Source organism: Helicoverpa armigera, chromosome 31 (genome assembly GCF_030705265.1).
Source record: "Helicoverpa armigera isolate CAAS_96S chromosome 31, ASM3070526v1, whole genome shotgun sequence".
Lineage (NCBI taxonomy): Eukaryota > Metazoa > Arthropoda > Insecta > Lepidoptera > Noctuidae > Helicoverpa > Helicoverpa armigera.
The window spans coordinates 3,703,979-3,719,895 of NC_087150.1; the positions used below are offsets into that span (position 1 = coordinate 3,703,979).

General features: G+C 37.3%; 3 protein-coding genes across 4 annotated transcripts in view; 2 read left to right on the plus strand and 1 right to left on the minus strand.

Annotated features, from left to right (window-relative positions):
- LOC110383583 (gelsolin) overlaps positions 1–15,917 on the plus strand; it is a 253,645-nt gene that overhangs the window by 148,005 nt on the left and 89,723 nt on the right. The gene's annotated exons all lie outside the window — the stretch shown is intronic.
- LOC110382616 (protein HGH1 homolog) lies at positions 4,682–5,854 on the plus strand. The gene has a single exon (XM_021343271.3). The coding sequence runs from the start codon at positions 4,749–4,751 to the stop codon at positions 5,829–5,831; it is 1,083 nt and encodes a 360-aa protein (XP_021198946.3). The 5' UTR covers positions 4,682–4,748; the 3' UTR covers positions 5,832–5,854.
- On the minus strand, positions 6,200–10,948 carry LOC110382617 (gametocyte-specific factor 1). 2 transcript variants are annotated; one of them, XM_064043409.1, is made up of 4 exons: positions 10,814–10,948; positions 8,824–8,994; positions 7,915–8,043; positions 6,200–7,373 (listed from the first exon to the last, which is right to left on the minus strand). In XM_064043409.1, the coding sequence occupies exons 2-4, from the start codon at positions 8,980–8,982 to the stop codon at positions 7,239–7,241; spliced, it is 423 nt and encodes a 140-aa protein (XP_063899479.1). In that variant the 5' UTR covers positions 8,983–8,994; positions 10,814–10,948; the 3' UTR covers positions 6,200–7,238. The 2 variants fall into 2 exon arrangements, with proteins under 2 accessions (XP_063899479.1, XP_049695926.2); XM_049839969.2 differs by having other exon boundaries at positions 8,812–8,994.

Below are 15,917 nucleotides of genomic sequence, written 5' to 3' on the forward strand. Positions count from 1 at the left end.
TGATTAGATTACTATGTGTTATCTTTAATACATTGTATTAATGATACATACGTTATAAAGTTGGCTATGTGAATGATTCACCCGTTTTGGTGGTGTTTATTGATCCCTACATGCATACATAATCTAGTCTTTGCCTAACTATGTTGGGGTCGGCTTCCAGTCTAACCGGATGCAGCTGCTATGGAGCGACTGCCTGTTTGGTTCTCAGACGTAGTTACTAGGTGCTGACTACCCATTATGACTGCAAAAGATGCTCATTGACAGCCTTAACCATATATTTATTTACATACCTATATTTATATTTTACTATACAATACTATTACCTAGTAGGTATTTATCTACAATAAAACTGGAAAATAACTAAGCATGAAGCTAAAACTACAAAGCATCGAAAATTTCGTCTCGACCGCGTATAATATCAATGCTTATCCTTTGTCCAAGGTACGTAAAGTATAGTTTTTACAGTCTGCGAGCCTTAATTTCCTGTATGGGTAAAATGAAACGAAGGTTAGGTTTTCCGCTCAGTTTTTTGACCGGACCGTAAATAATTCAAAAGGATAATGAGCTAGTTTGAAAGGGCTGCCTCTTTAACGAGGCTTGTGTCAAAAAGTTTCCATTCTCTACGTAGCTATTTTTAGACAAATCCCAAAAGAGTAAATCACAAAACATCTTTATCAGCTTTCCCAAGTATGTTGGGGTCGTTATCCAATGTAATCGGATGCAGCTAAATACCAGTGTGCCACAAGGAGCGACTGCCTATCTTACCTCCTCAACCCAGTTACCCGGGCAACCCGATATCCCTTAGTAAGACTGTTTGTCAGACTTACTGGCTTCTGATTACCCGTAACGACTGCCAAAGACGTTGAAATGGCAGCCGGGACCCACCAATTTACCGCGCCTTCCGGAGATATGCAAAGCAATCAATTTATTCACCCCACCGTTTCTTATCTCGGATCTAAAGTAAAAATAGCTCAAGGTGATATTGTGACCTCTGACCTCTGCTTACGTCATCACTTTGACGTTGTTATAACGGTAATTTGTGACGAAATTTTACGTCATCATTTTGTGTTGGACTCTAGAAGCCAGTAAGTCTGACACCAGTTTAACCAAAGGGTATTGGGTTGCCCGGGTAACTGGGTTGAAGGGGTCGGATAGGGCAGTCGCTCCTTGTAAAGCACTGGTACTCAGCTGCATCCAGTTAGACTGGAAGCCGACACCAACATGGTTGGGAAAAAGGCTCGGAGGATGCTGACTAAAGATTTGCTAGAAGCTTGTGGGCTAAGTAACAGCCGCACGGGTTGATCGGTCTTGTCATGACGAGTACCTCCGTGTTTACGAAGGCACGTTAGGTAAGTTCCGGTTGTCATTTGAACATCTTTGGCAGTATTTATTTACCCACAGGAAAATGTTTTTAAGAGACATGGGGCCCGATTCTCCTAAGTTAATAATGTCAAAATTGAATAGAAATTGAATCGCAATAGCAGTTTTAACCTTAGCGGACATTCGGCTACTGATATAAGACTGGTTTAGATTGGTTTGCAATTGGTCTGCCATTGGCTCCTATATGGTAGTTTGCTCTACAATCATATTGCAATCGTAAATAATTTGCAGACAATATGATTCATTATTGAATCTCAGAAACTCGACAGAAATTGATTCGTGATTGGATCTCAGTAGTAGGTATGTGAATCCAGTAGCGGCGTAAGGGGGGGGCGGAGGGGGCGGTCCGCCCCGGGTACCACGTCTAGAGGGGTGCCATCTCGGTCGGCACATATCTGCACGACCAGGATGGTACGGGCAGATTCAAATTTTAAACAAAACGACGTGCCAGTCCGGCTGTCACCCCTCTCTTACTTTTTTTTTAACCTGATTACTTAAATTACATCCTCAAAGTTAGAAAAAAAAATCCGCTCGCTTCGCTCGCGGGGTTTTTCCATCATTTCTGATTTATTATGTGCTTACTATTTGAGTCCGCAATCTAAAAAAAAGTTAAAGCACCGAAGTAGCAAACTGACGCTCTACGCTGACGATTTCTGTTAGTTGTTTAGGAGGTGGAGGACTTTTGTGTCCCAAAACTCACAAAATTTCGTGCTCGCTGAGCTCGCAGCTTTTTGACTTTCGACAGATTTTTTTCAAACTTGTTTGAGTATTTTTGTGTTCCAAGACTCAAAAATTTCGCGCTCGCTGCGCTCGCGCCTTTCACTTAACATCGTCTTCTTTCTTATTTCTTTAGGTATCATTAAAAATTAAAAAATTAAAAATTAAAAATTAAAAATTAAAATTAAATTTATTTATTTCCAAAAAGTTGGTGACAAGAATAGTAGGTCTCCTGGCTCCCAAACTAGGTTTATAGCCTGTGACTTGGGAGTCAGTGATTCCTTCTTAAGTTAAGCTAAAGGTGAAAAAGATGAACAATTTAAAACTAGCTTTCTTAATAGTAAAAATAGTAAAAAATGCTCACTAGTCATACAAAAGGAGTATGTGTATGTGATGTAGTGTGTAAGGGTTTGTGTGTGTGGTGTGGTGTCCCAAAAATCAAAAATTTCGCGCTCGCTACGCTCGCAGCTTCTTCTCTTTGCAGTGCTTTTTTTCACACATATTTGAGTATTTTTGTGTCCCAAAACTCAAAAATTTCGCGCTCGCTGCGCTCGCGGCTTTTTCACTTGACGCTGGTTTTTATGAAACATGTTTCGGTTTTTTTATGTCCTAAAACTCAAAAACTACGGGCTCACTTCGCTAGCGCTCTATAATTTTGCAGTGATCTGTCTCCGGTTTCTTTATGTTAGCCTAGCAAAAAACACCATGAATGATTTCTACAAGATTTTTAAGTTCCTACTTTAATTTACAATTTTAGTCCGTGATTATATTTTGTCGTTTTTTTTGGGGTGCTCAGTAGGTAGTCCGCCCCGGGTGCCACCCGATGCTACGCCGCCACTGTGTGAATCGTATGTCGCTTAAGTAGAATTAGTACCGCCCCTGGACTTTTCAGTCTGAAATCGTCTCTGCCTCGAGCATGCCAACTGATTAGGTATGTGATTCCTTCTCTGTATGAGAAGAGGTCGGATACCGCATATTCTACTATACAAAAGGCGATGATAAATAATATTGACATAGGTAGATTTCAATCACAATTACTTATAAGTAAGTAATCGCCGTCGACGCTGGATGCAGGTCGCCTCCAACAGGTATCTGTGGAGATCTAGGAGGGAGGCCTATGTTCAGCAGTGGACGTCCGCCGGCTGAGATGATGATGATGATGATGAAGTAATCACACCTAAAAGCGATTCTTTTGGAAACGACACGCGTCGTCAGGTAGTCTCACCGGTAGTTTGGTCCATGTTCCCGACGCAAGTGAGATACAATTTTTTTTTTGTTTAATGTTAAAAAATGTATACCTACCTATTGCCTAATTAATGCACGTTAAAAACCCTTATTTCTCTCGCTAGTATAAGTAACCCTGATACTCATTTACCCAGTAGGTAGAATTTAACGTGGTTTAACTCTGATAACATCACGTTAAACTCCAAAGTTACAGCTAATCGATCAAGATAATGGTTTACAAGTAAAAAGTAAGGCTTTATCGTGAAATGAGAAAGGGCAAAGACACGCGAACCTTTTTGTTGTGAAACTACCAGTTTCTTGCGGTTCTACTTGTTCTATTTTTAGTGAATTATCACATATTTATGTTAAAGTAACCCATCTTAGACTTTATTATTTAATTTATTTAGCTTTATTTTATTTATTTACTTTATGTAATGAATTCGTAGACGAACTAAAGTCACCGATATAGCCCACCGGATTAGCAAGTTGAAATGGCAATGGGCAGGCCATATCGCTCGCAGAGCAGATGGCCGATGGGGCCGAAAAGTGCTGGTGTGGAGACCACGGAGCAAGCGCAGCGTAGGACGTCCACCAAACAAGGTGGACAGACGACCTTATAAAGGTCGCCGTCGACGCTGGATGCAAGTCGCCTCCAATAGGTATCTGTGGAGATCTAAGAGGGAGGCCTATGTTCAGCAGTGGACGTCCGCCGGCTGAGATGATGATGATGAACCCATATCTGAAGTTTGTTAGTTTGTTTAACGACTTGCTCATTTATCAAAGAAGGCAATATTTTTTATCCAGGTGCACGGAGTAGTACCCACGGAATGCGGGTGAAACCGTTGGCGCAAGCTAGTATCTTATAGTACATACCTTCGAGGCAGGTATTTACATTCTAATTTGCACAGATATCAACATCTGGCATTAATTAAGTATAACATCCGACTTAAAATATTGAAAGTATCTAATCTCGACTATGATTGACAATGTGAGGTAATCATGGCTTGGGTAATTATGATTATTTGTGATATCTGTAGGTACATATTACAATGAAATAAATAGACCATTACTATGCGAAAAAAGTTGTCTGTAAAATTGCGTTAGTAGTGGCATCTATTGATGTTTGGCATGGTGGTAAGTTTTTGTTTCTACTACTCGATACTAGATGGCATTGCTAAAAATTTAAATATAAGTTTTTGAAATATATTAAAAATATATCTTAGGAATAAATAATGGATATTTTAAATAGTTTTGTATTCTTTGTACATCGTTAATTAAAAATATACACTTAAATACATATTTTTTACAAAGAATCCTGAGTGAAACTAAACGCTTAAAGCTATTTGACAGTGACAGATACTATCAAAATAAAATAAAACGCATTGTGTAAAGGTTATATTTATTTCCTAAAACTGCAAATTAAAACAATGGCAGCGGATCCACTAGACGAATTACTGCAATTCCTGAAGCCTGAATCCCGGATAGACTTAAAACACATAGCTGTGGACCATTTGGTAGGACTTTCAGGGACTGAAGATGGTATCAACACATTATTGTCACACGAAAAGATAATGCAAAGTATACTCGCTTTAACCGACGATAAAGTTGAAGAAGTTGCTAAAAACGCTTTATTAATACTAGTAAACATCACAGCGACCTCAAAAGGAGTGATAGAACTACTCAAATATAAGTCTGAAGGGGACAAACACATAGTAAAATTATTTATAGGTTATGTACTAAATCCTGATAAAAAAGATGCTGATGCGGCTGCTATGATATTATCGAACATTACTCGAGTAGAAACAGAGCTAGACTCTCTTTTAGACGTATTTCTACCTCATTTAAACGACATTTTAAACGTCTACGTGAACACAAACTTCAACAAAAGAGGATCTAATCTAAACTTCATAGGACCTATGATTTCGAATCTTTCTTGCTGTCACAGAATAAGAAAATGGCTGACAGAAGAGAACCCTCACATTCCATTAATAAAACTGTTACCGTTCTGTAGTTATGAGCTTTCAAATATTCGGCGAGGCGGGGCAATGGGTACGCTTAGAAACTTATCTTTTGACCCGGAATTCCACGATTTCCTTCTAAGCAATGACTTAGAAGTTCTCACATACCTTTTAAACCCTATAATGGGTGGAGAAGAATACATAGACGAAGAAATGGACGTATTACCGATATCATTACAATACCTTCCGAAAGAAAAACAGCGGGATGCAGATATTGACATACGTAAAATGATTTTGGAGACGCTAAACAAATTATGCATGAGACGCAAAGGTAGAGAGATTTTAAGAGACAATGGAGTATATTACGTGTTAAGGGAGTACCATAAATGGGAGAAAGATCCCAAAGTCCGTCTTGCTTGTGAAAACGTTGTAGATATTCTTATACAGAAAGAAGATGAGGTTGGAGCTGAAGATTTGTCTACTGTGGAGGTACCGGATGACATGAAGGATAAGTTTGAGAAGATGGATAAGGATTATATTGAGGATGAATGAATAAATATTTATTTTATAAATTACTTTTGTTTTTTTATTTGTATACTAATTTTTCAAGGTACCTATGCGTCTCGAGGGTCTTTCCTCTTAGTTTATTTCAGTAGGAATTCTTTCACTGCTGAAAAGCTACTCTTCCTGAGTAATATCTATACTAATATGAGAAAGAGTAAAAATTTGAATTATTTTTGTTTGTGCAATGAATAAACTAAAAACTAAACTACTAGACTGATTTGAAAAATTCTTTCACTTTTGGAAATCTACTCTTTCCGAGAAAGAAAGGCTATATTTTATCCCAGTATAGACAGTAGTTCCCATGGGACGTGGGCGAAACCGCGGGAAAACGGCTTTTGCAAAATAAAAAACATTGATATTATAATTATACGTTTATTAATTCAGATAATTTCCGATTGATCCGGAAAAAAATATACATTTAAACATGAAAAGTGGCTCATTGGCTAAATTAACTTTTGTCTAAGCTGACCACTATTCTAAAAAATAAAAACAAAAATCACTGGTTTTTAATGATTAAAGAAAGAAATAAACTTGTGTTTGAAAGCGCAGACTGTTTTTAAACAACTAATAGAATTTCGTTATTTAAAAATCTCGTATAGTTATCGGCACGGATAATGAGCTCTCGGCGGAAGAGTGGGGATCGCTTTGCGCACTGTACACTTAAAGCAATAAACCAATAAATCACTTCTGCGCAGGTGAAGGTCAGGGCTCAATATCCTTGCCGATGATTATACGTAGCTTTACAACAAAATATATAAGCGGAGATATCCTATTTGTTTTTAATATAGTATCTTCACTCTGGTGGAGTTTAGGCCAAAACAATATATTTTTTAAACAAAAAAAACAAAATGGTAGAGATTCAGAACTTAATAGAAAAAATAAATGTAGGTACAGACAACATGCCCCAATCTGTCAAATGTCTTCAATAGATTTTCAACCATATCACAATATCATCCCCTGAGCCTTTTCCCAACTATATTGGTGTCGGCTTCCAGTCTAACTGGATGAAGCTGAGTACTAGTGCTTTACAAGGAGCAACTGCCCTATCTGACCTCCGCAACCCAGTTACCCGGGCAACCCAATACCCCTTGATTAGACTGGTGTCAGACTTACTGGCTTCTGACTACCCGTAACGACTGCCAAGGATGTTCAATGACAACCGGGACCTACAGTTTAACGTGCCAACCTTATCACAATATAGTAGAAGGTTAATGTTCGATTGGTAAAATTTGACAGATTCGGGTAGGTTGACCTGCTGGCATCTTTAAACTGTCAAAAGGACGATTAGAAACTTTTCAAAGTCAGTCTTAGTACAAAAAAGTTCAACAGACGTTTGTCATAGAAAATACAAAATTTTACAGAAAAAAGCGTTATTGTTAATATACAAAATTAAGTTTATTCTAAAGGTCTATAATGTCTGATGTTCTCCATACGAGCCTTACGTCTTTCAGAGGGGGTAGCACCCTTAATTTTCTGAATAACGTGGGCCCCCTTTTTGGAGTAATCCGGCTTATAAGATGTGTGACAATCCTGAAAATAGAAATACACATTTTGCTTATTTATTTATATTTATTATAAATAATAATAAAGAGGAAACTACTGAAAAAACTACTGAATTGATTTGAAAAATTATTTCACTGTTGAAAAGCTACACTCTTTCCGAGTAACATAGGATATATTATTATCACGGTACGGACAGTAGTACAATATGAAATTAAAAAAAAAAATAAGTAATAAATTAATCAAAATTATTGGTGTCTTTCAGTGCGTACAATTAAAAAGCAAAATAATATTTAATAATACATAAGTATGTATAAATATTAACAGCCTTACTACAAAAACTTAAAAATCTGTTTGAACACTTGTCAAAAAAAAGTGTGGCTGCAAAACGGACCTTATTTCAACATCATAATCTAACATTTTTTTGACAAATGTTCAACAGACGTTTAAAAGTTTTTGTGGTACGACGGTTATAGTATAAATATGTTATGTATTTCTGTATGTGTGTGTGTGTGTGCATGTGTGTGTTAGTGAGTGTGTAAGTGGCAGTAAGGACATAAAGGCTACTCACAGCCTCCCAGTCGTCCGAGGTGTCTCTCGCGGATTGCGACACGACCGGCACCACAGGACGTTGGTCGTCGTCCATGACATACAGTTGGGTGTCCAGCATATGGCGTTTTGGGCAGGTGGTCACGTGGTACTGTGGATAAGACAAGTATATTTTTAAGTTCAAGAATAGTAATTTTTGATAGTTCTGTACCTAAACGGCTGTTCAATTTCAATATTCCATCTATCTGTTATTTTGTTAACTAGGGATAGGAATTTGAACTTACTTGAATTCTATCTCTGGTAAGAAAATAAACAGATAAATATATATATAATTAGAAAATTTAAATGACCATAACACTTTGGTGACAATCTGTCTAGTAGCACCTCATGAAATGTGATAGCTAGACAGTTGAAATTTTAACAGAACATGTATTATTAGTGCTGTAATAAACAATAGTGAGAGATCCGCTTCCATATAAAACAATATTATTATTTTATTTGGGCACACACTATAGTTTTACGTAACGCAATAGAAACCACCAGTTTTCTTCCATTAAAACAATATATTTTTATCTGGGTATGGGCAGTAGTTCCCACAGAACGCAATAGAACCCTCAGGAAACAGCTACTTAATATCATCATCCTTCGAGCCTTTTTCCCAACTATGTTGGGGTCGGCTTCCAGTCTAACCGGATGTAGCTGCGTACCATGCTTTACAAGGAGCGACTGTCCTATCTGACCCCCTCGACCCAGTTACCTGGGCAACCCAATACCCCTCGGTTAGCCTGGTGTCAGACTTACTGGCAATATTTTATTGATGTACAGGTTTAGTTAGTAGGCTAAAAGATCCCATGGGACACAAGTAAAACTGCAAGAAAACACCTACTTAATAATAAAAATATAACCAAAAAATACTCACATCCAACTCAACCTCATTAACAACATGAGTAGCATCAAACGGACAGGTCACTTTACCGCTGTTCGGATGCTGTTTCCGACACTTCTGTAGATGTATGTGCATCCTATAATGTTCTACTTGGTGAGCCATGTTGTATGGACAGGATTTCATTTCGTGGGGTTGCGGATCCATTTTTATAGGACGCTGGAAAAAAGAAAAAATGTTTAAAAAAATTGTTGAGTTCACAGAAAGGAAGTTCTTAATGTGAAGTCTGGAATTGTTTTTGGTAAGGAGGAAGTTAAGTAAATATATTAACAATCTTAATAGGACATTTTATGCAAATAAACTACTGTTTAACAGAAGAAAGACCAAGGCAGTCAAATGGGCAGCAAGGCAATTTCATTGTTAAATATTTCATAAACTATGTTTCTTTTCATAATTTATGATTTTTCCTAATTGCTATTGTTAAGCTAAAACTATATAAAAAAATAACAATATATTGTATATGAATTGACCGCTGCGGTCTTTGAAAGTATAGCATTAAGCCCAGCCCTTCTAGTGGTAAATAATGATTGAAGGTAATACAATTTAAAGCCCGCTTTTCACTAAGAGATATAATATAATTTCAATTACATCCTGAAATATTATATTTTATCGCTCATCATACATTTTGAAAAATATTTATAGTTACAGGGATGTAATCTATTTTATAGCACAGACGACGAGATATAAAATATTATATTTCAGGATGTAAAATACATTATATTCCATAGTGAAAAGCCGGCTTAAGTATTTACATTCGAGGATAACCATACTCTTTACAGTTTGAATAAGCAGCAACTATATAAATATAGTGGAAAGACGAACAAAGAAACGATGGATGGATTGGGTGAAAGTATACGGTTAGAAAGAATGTTACCGACCCCAAATGTGATTGAGATGGGCAGGAGTATGATGATGATATATCCAGAAAATGTATTGTTGTCTATTCAAGGACAAAAGCACAGATACAGAAGGCTTATATTTGTTTAGAATAAATAAATATCTACTTCATGGTAGTATGATATGTAAACAAGCTTTTATTGTCTACTAGCTTCTGCCAGCAGTTTCACCCGCATCCTGTGGGAACTACTTCCCGTACCGGGATAAAAAGTAGCCTATAGGCTTCCTCGATAAATGGACTATCTAAAACTGAAAGAAATTTTCAAATCAGACCAGTAGTTCCTGAGATTAGCACATTCAAACAAACAAACTCTTCAGCTTTATAATATTAGTATAGATGTTGATGATAGTTTTACTTTTTTTTTTCAACTGAAACAACCACACTTGACACACATTAAATTGAGCCTTTCCTCAAGTAACAAATACAGGGTTTTTTGTATAAACGGCCTAAACATTTAGTACCTACAATATTTTCTTAAGGATATCCGATTTTAGACTAAGAATTAAACTCAAAGGTAGGTATATAGTTCTTAAGGTTGATATTCGCGAAATATTTTGAAAAAGACGCATTGCGACGACGCGGTGTTAACCGAGGGTATAAAAGGGGCGAGATGGGGGTGCGCGACCCTATAGCGCACGGGACGCCGAGAGATAAACACTACGGTATAAAAATCTTACAAAATTTCGTGTAAAACACAGTTTAACTATAATTTTCGTTGTTTGCTTACCGTTTCCGGAAAATTTCATTTTAAAGATGAAATTAAAGTCGGAAATACCTGACTAGGCTTCCGATAGCTGCAAATATTGATTTTAGTACTATATGCGCGGACGGTGACAAAATGCGACGCGGAAACAAAAATTTCACTTTCATTCGCATGCAATTCTTTTTTGCATTGAAAAAAGGTTTCAGGTTGAAGGTAGGTTAAGTTATCGACCACACCCTACAACATTGTTGGTAATAAAAATATGCTGTGCTTTTCAATTTTCAACATATACCCGCCAAAGCGAATGAAACTAGCTTAAGACAATGTCACATTGTTTATTGCAGCTACTTCAAAATTTGGTAATTAATATTACTTACGTGTCTCTGTAGTAGGGTTAGGAGGAATAGAAGACGCGAATCCTATGGAATGTAGTAATTATTTTAAAATATTTGTTGCACAAAGCAAACCAACAGCAGCGTTTTTCTTTGACAGTGACAGTTTTTAAGTTTTTTTTTATTGAACTGAATGATGATTGAGGCACTGATAAAGGGGAATGATATTTAAGTTATTAGGATACTCGTCTTTTAAGCCTCTCAGCAGATATTTAATTTCTAGAATTTGAAATGACTATTTGGGTAAGTACATAAGAAAAATTAAAGTATAAACAGCATTATGCAAATCAAAAGTTAACCAGGATTGATAGGTTATGTCCATCTATAGCTATGACAGGCCTATGTTCAATTGTAATTATTGGGTATAGATAGGTAAGTACCTAATGCAATATGAACTGCTTACAATAATAATGAAGGTAGAGCTTATTATTTCTTGAGCGAAATGAACTTTGCAGCAAAATAAACTCCAATTTCTCTAGCTAAGACTCTTATGGAGTGTGTAACGAGCGACGCTATAAGATCGAAAAGAGTGATGCTGAACAAGAACACTCATAACTCATGTCAGAAAATATTTCTTTTGAATGAAACTTCTTGAAACGTTAGCCTCCAGTTATGGCTACAAGTTTCTTGATCTTAACCAATATGCGAAATGAATGAATGACAAAATAACTTAAAATACAAGGTCTTGGAGTATTTGAAAAAAAAAACGGAATAAATCAAATCAATACCTTTTAATTACTTATTTCAATGAAAACCATGTGTATTATGTATCAGCTCATATCGATTTATGTATAAAAATCATAGAAAATATTTTTTTTTAACCAAAACTTTTATTGTTGCGTTTAAAACTTAACTAATAAAATTGGTGTCATTCACTTGACGTAGTTCGTCAAGTACCCGGAAGTACCTACGTCAAGTGAAAAAAGTTTAAGTTTTAGCGGGTTTTGTGAAAATGCATCTAAATAAAAAAAAACATTAAGTATTTTTTCTTTCTCACTGTAGAGTCGAGAGAGAGCTTGCAATTTTGGATATTATTTCAGTCTATATTCCATAGTTATAGTGTTTGCCAGGCAAGGGCGGATCCAGCTTCGGCGCCAGGGGGGGGTCACACCGTCGAGGTCAAGTCACAAAAAATATTATATTTTAGCGTATACTTCTTTTAATATTAAAAGTAGTAGTATAAATACAATAAGTAGGTACGTACGTAGCGAGCTCGAAATTTTTACGAATGTTAAGAAAAGTGTTTTCATGTAGAAAATGGCCCGAGCAGAGTGAGCGCAATTTCTCGTATTTACACTACACACACGTGCCAAACAAAAAGGCGCGAGCGAAGCGAGCGCGAAAATTTTTGTTCAGGGCAAGGACTAAGGTTAAAAAAGTGTTTTTATGTAGAAAATGGTCCGAGCTGAGCGAACGCGATTTTTTGAACACAATCACAGTTGAGAAATAGAAAAAAGCGCGAGCGAAGCGAGCGCGAAAATTTTTATTCAGTTCGAGGACTAAAAGTAGATGAAAACGCTTTCTTGCCATATAAAAAATATACAGCACAAATACAAGAAAGCGCGATTTTTCAGGTTGAAGACTAAACGTTTGAAAAGTATTGTGTACGCAGAAAAAGGCGCGTACGTTTTTTATTGCAGCAACAGTAAAACATTTTCTGTGAAAATTTCAATTGTCTTGCTATTGGTAAGGGTTCATGAGATCAGGGCCGTCTCTAGCTCATGTAGCGCCTGGGTGCAATCATCACCCAAGCGCCACCTATGTATCTATTGAAAGATTTTGAGTAGTACATATTGATCGAAGTACTTTACAAGGAATATAAATAAGAACGTTAAAAAATGTTTCCAAATCATTGTAGGCTCAAACTGTTGGCGAGATTTAAGTTATGAAAGTCGAGACAGGAGTATGGCATTGTAAAAATTAGCGCGAGCGAAGCGAGCGCGCAATTTTTTTGATTTTGAGACACAAAAAGTTCATAAGTTTTAAAAAGCGCTGTAAAGTAACAAGCAGTCGGAAGCGCAAACTATTTTGTTTTTGAGGACTCCATTAATATTATTTTTTTGCTATATTTGACTTATGAAGTTATCAAGGCAAGGTATATATAATATTGCGCGAAATTTTTTGAGCCTTCGATACAAAAGCACCTGATTAAGTAGGTACATTGTAAAGCAACAAGTAGCCGCGAGCGCAGCGAGCGCGAACTTTTTAAAATTATTTGTTTGAAGACTTACAAATCAGACTGGGAATTACGTACAAATAAAAAGGAACCGTGATTAGAGCGAGTGCCATTTGTGTTCGTTGATTCGGTGAGTCAATAAAAATAATAAACAATCAGAAATACAGTACAGACAGTCATTTACTCGCGAGCGTAGCGAGCTAGAATTTTTTCACTTAGTTGGAGGATGTTAAAACTTAAAAATAATCAAAATGATGAATCCAACAAAGCGAAGGCGACTTGCTTGTTTGTATCATGATACAATGTGGAACTTCCTTATCGAACGGGTGTAATTTATTCGAAATTTCCTGGTGGTGGGGCGTCCCGCGGCGCCCCTGAAAGCGAGGCGCCCGGGTTATTCGCACACCCTGCACCATAGGTTAAGACGGCCCTGCATGAGATACAGCATGTAATGTAGACAACCCGGACAGCGGATACTTAGTAACAGGGTCCCGTTTCCTCCTTTTGGGTACGGATAAAGAGTAAATAAAGAATAGAGAGCGAGCGTTGCGAGCACGAATTCTTCAGCAAAACTACTCTACCTGTAACTATGTAGGTATCTACCTATTCACTCGGAATAAAAATTATCTTATACTTGTAACAAAAACATAAAACATCGTGTTTAACCATTTCAATTATTGGTCCTCTTAGGTCCTGAACCTGGCCCAGGGGGGGGTCATGACCTTGTGACCTACCCCCTGGATCCGCCGTTGTTGCCAGGGGCAAGAAACACTCAAGGAGAATGCTTTGGCTGTTAGCGAAAAACTCAAAGTAAGTATAACAAGATCTAAGAACTTTGTAGTAAAACGGCCTTTAATGGAGGTAAGTATATTATTTCTGCGATCGATAAGATCACTGCTGTTACAGCCTTTTTATCGTCTCACTGCTGGGCTCGGGCCTCCTCTCACACGAAGAAGGAGCATTGAGCATTAATCACCAATTTCAGACTATATAGTCAAGGTTTCCTCAAGATGTTTTCCTTAAACTTTTTATCAGCCATTAGTGTCCAAGATATACTTAGAAAGTACATATAAACTTAGAAAAGTTTCATTGGTACTTGCCTGACCTGGAATAGAACCCACACCCTCATACTCGAGAGGTTAGTTCTTTACCCACTAGGCCACCACGACTTCGATAAAATCAGGCCTCATATCAAAAGGTAACTTAGGTAGAACATCAAAAACTCTATATATTTATCTGAATTTTGCCAGTTGAAGTATTCGCCTTAAAATGAAAACAGCAATGTTCAAATCAACATATTTATTTAGAAAAAGTAAAAAAAATAATAACAATTTTCAACTTAATCTAGTAGAAAGAAAGAATGGTTTAAATCGGTCTTATACATAATGTCGTCCTAGGTCGATTATCGGCTGTTTTCATATAAGGAGATCAGTCAGCTGCGCAGGACATATTATAGTGCACGCACATTTGCTTGGACACAGGTGCATTCACTATTCCTTCACTCTTACGCGGTGTCCTGCGTGAGCGACGAACGCGACGCGACGCGACGCTGCGAACGCGACGAACGCGATCAACTCAAAGGAATTCCCTACATGCGGCCTATGTGACAGTCTGCGGCGAGACGCGACGTAACGCGTACTTGTTTTGAGGGCGACCAGACGCGACACCGCGAACTATTCAGAAGCGTTGATTGTTGTGGGACAAAAAAAACATAAATATTAAAGAAATCGTTTATTAGTACAAACAAGTTGGAAGATTGTTGCTGTCTGTACTTTAAATATGAACTTTTAAGCAAAATTGTAACACAACTTCTCCATGATTTGAGAAGTAATGACCAAAATCACGTAGGACATCTGTCGCGTATAGCATCGCGTCGCATTACGTCGCGTCGTGTTGCGTCGCGTCGCGTCGCGTTCGTCGCTCACGCAGGACACCGCGTTATAGCGCGATGGGACGACAATCCGACACCACCGGAGAGAGATCACAAGCAGGACCGACGTTTACGTGCTTATAGTAATTTTTTGCTGACTAGGGTACCTAAATACATTTTTATTTACGTTAAATTCGTTTCATTAGGCGTAGAAAACATTAATTACTTTGAAAAAAATTAAGATTGTAAACGTATAGTCATTTTAAAGTTGAACGTAACTCTGTCTATTCGCATTTTCGAACTGTTGAACAGATTTAAATGAAATTTACTATTACCGTTTTATACATTTGGAAAATCTTTTACAGAGAAAATACACTAAAAATGGCGTTTATAGACGATTTCGGTAACGGCGGCTGTTCTCATATTAGGAGATCAGCCAGCTGCTTAGGACATTTACTTAAAAACTAAGTATAAAAATATCAAAAATAGGAAGTTATTATAAACTTTCAAAATCAAGACTTAAAGCCTTATAAAATAGTTAAACTGTTGAGCCTTAGACTTTTTCGTTTAAATCTAAAAAAATAATCAAAAATAACCTCACAGGTTTTCTTATTTACTAAGAGTGAGTTGCACCATTTATAATCATCGGTACGAATCTTGAGCGCTGACCTTCACCTGCGCAGAAGCAATTTATTGGGTCCCTTTCGTGGAATGAAGTGAGGCGCGGGGGCGGGCTAAAGCGGTGATTGGCCCGCAGTGCATCGCGTCATAGCCGTCACTCGGGATTGGTTGTGTGCTAATATATCAAATCTGCGCATGTGAAGGTCAGCGCTCAAGATTCGTGCCGATGATTCTAACTATAACGATAACGATAACCAAACCATAACCAACTGTGTACTCGCCGCCCATTGCTCAAATCGGCGATTTGACAACTGAAAATAGTTCGGTTATCGTTATACTTATCTTGTTGGTTATCGTTATACTTATCTTGTTAACTAGTATTTTTTTTTCTTATTCTAAAGATATTTGGAACGTATTTTGAC

Excerpts from the sequence above, each read along its gene's own strand:
- LOC110382616 (XM_021343271.3), top strand. The coding sequence starts at position 4,749 with ATGGCAGCGGATCCACTAGACGAATTACTGCAATTCCTGAAGCCTGAA.
- LOC110382617 (XM_049839969.2), bottom strand. The coding sequence starts at position 8,982 with ATGGATCCGCAACCCCACGAAATGAAATCCTGTCCATACAACATGGCT. Across the intron at positions 8,044-8,811 it reads TTAATGAGGTTGAGTTGGAT|TACCACGTGACCACCTGCCC; the intron begins GTGAGTATTTTT and ends TCTTATCCACAG. Across the intron at positions 7,374-7,914 it reads CCTCGGACGACTGGGAGGCT|GATTGTCACACATCTTATAA; the intron begins GTGAGTAGCCTT and ends TTCTATTTTCAG.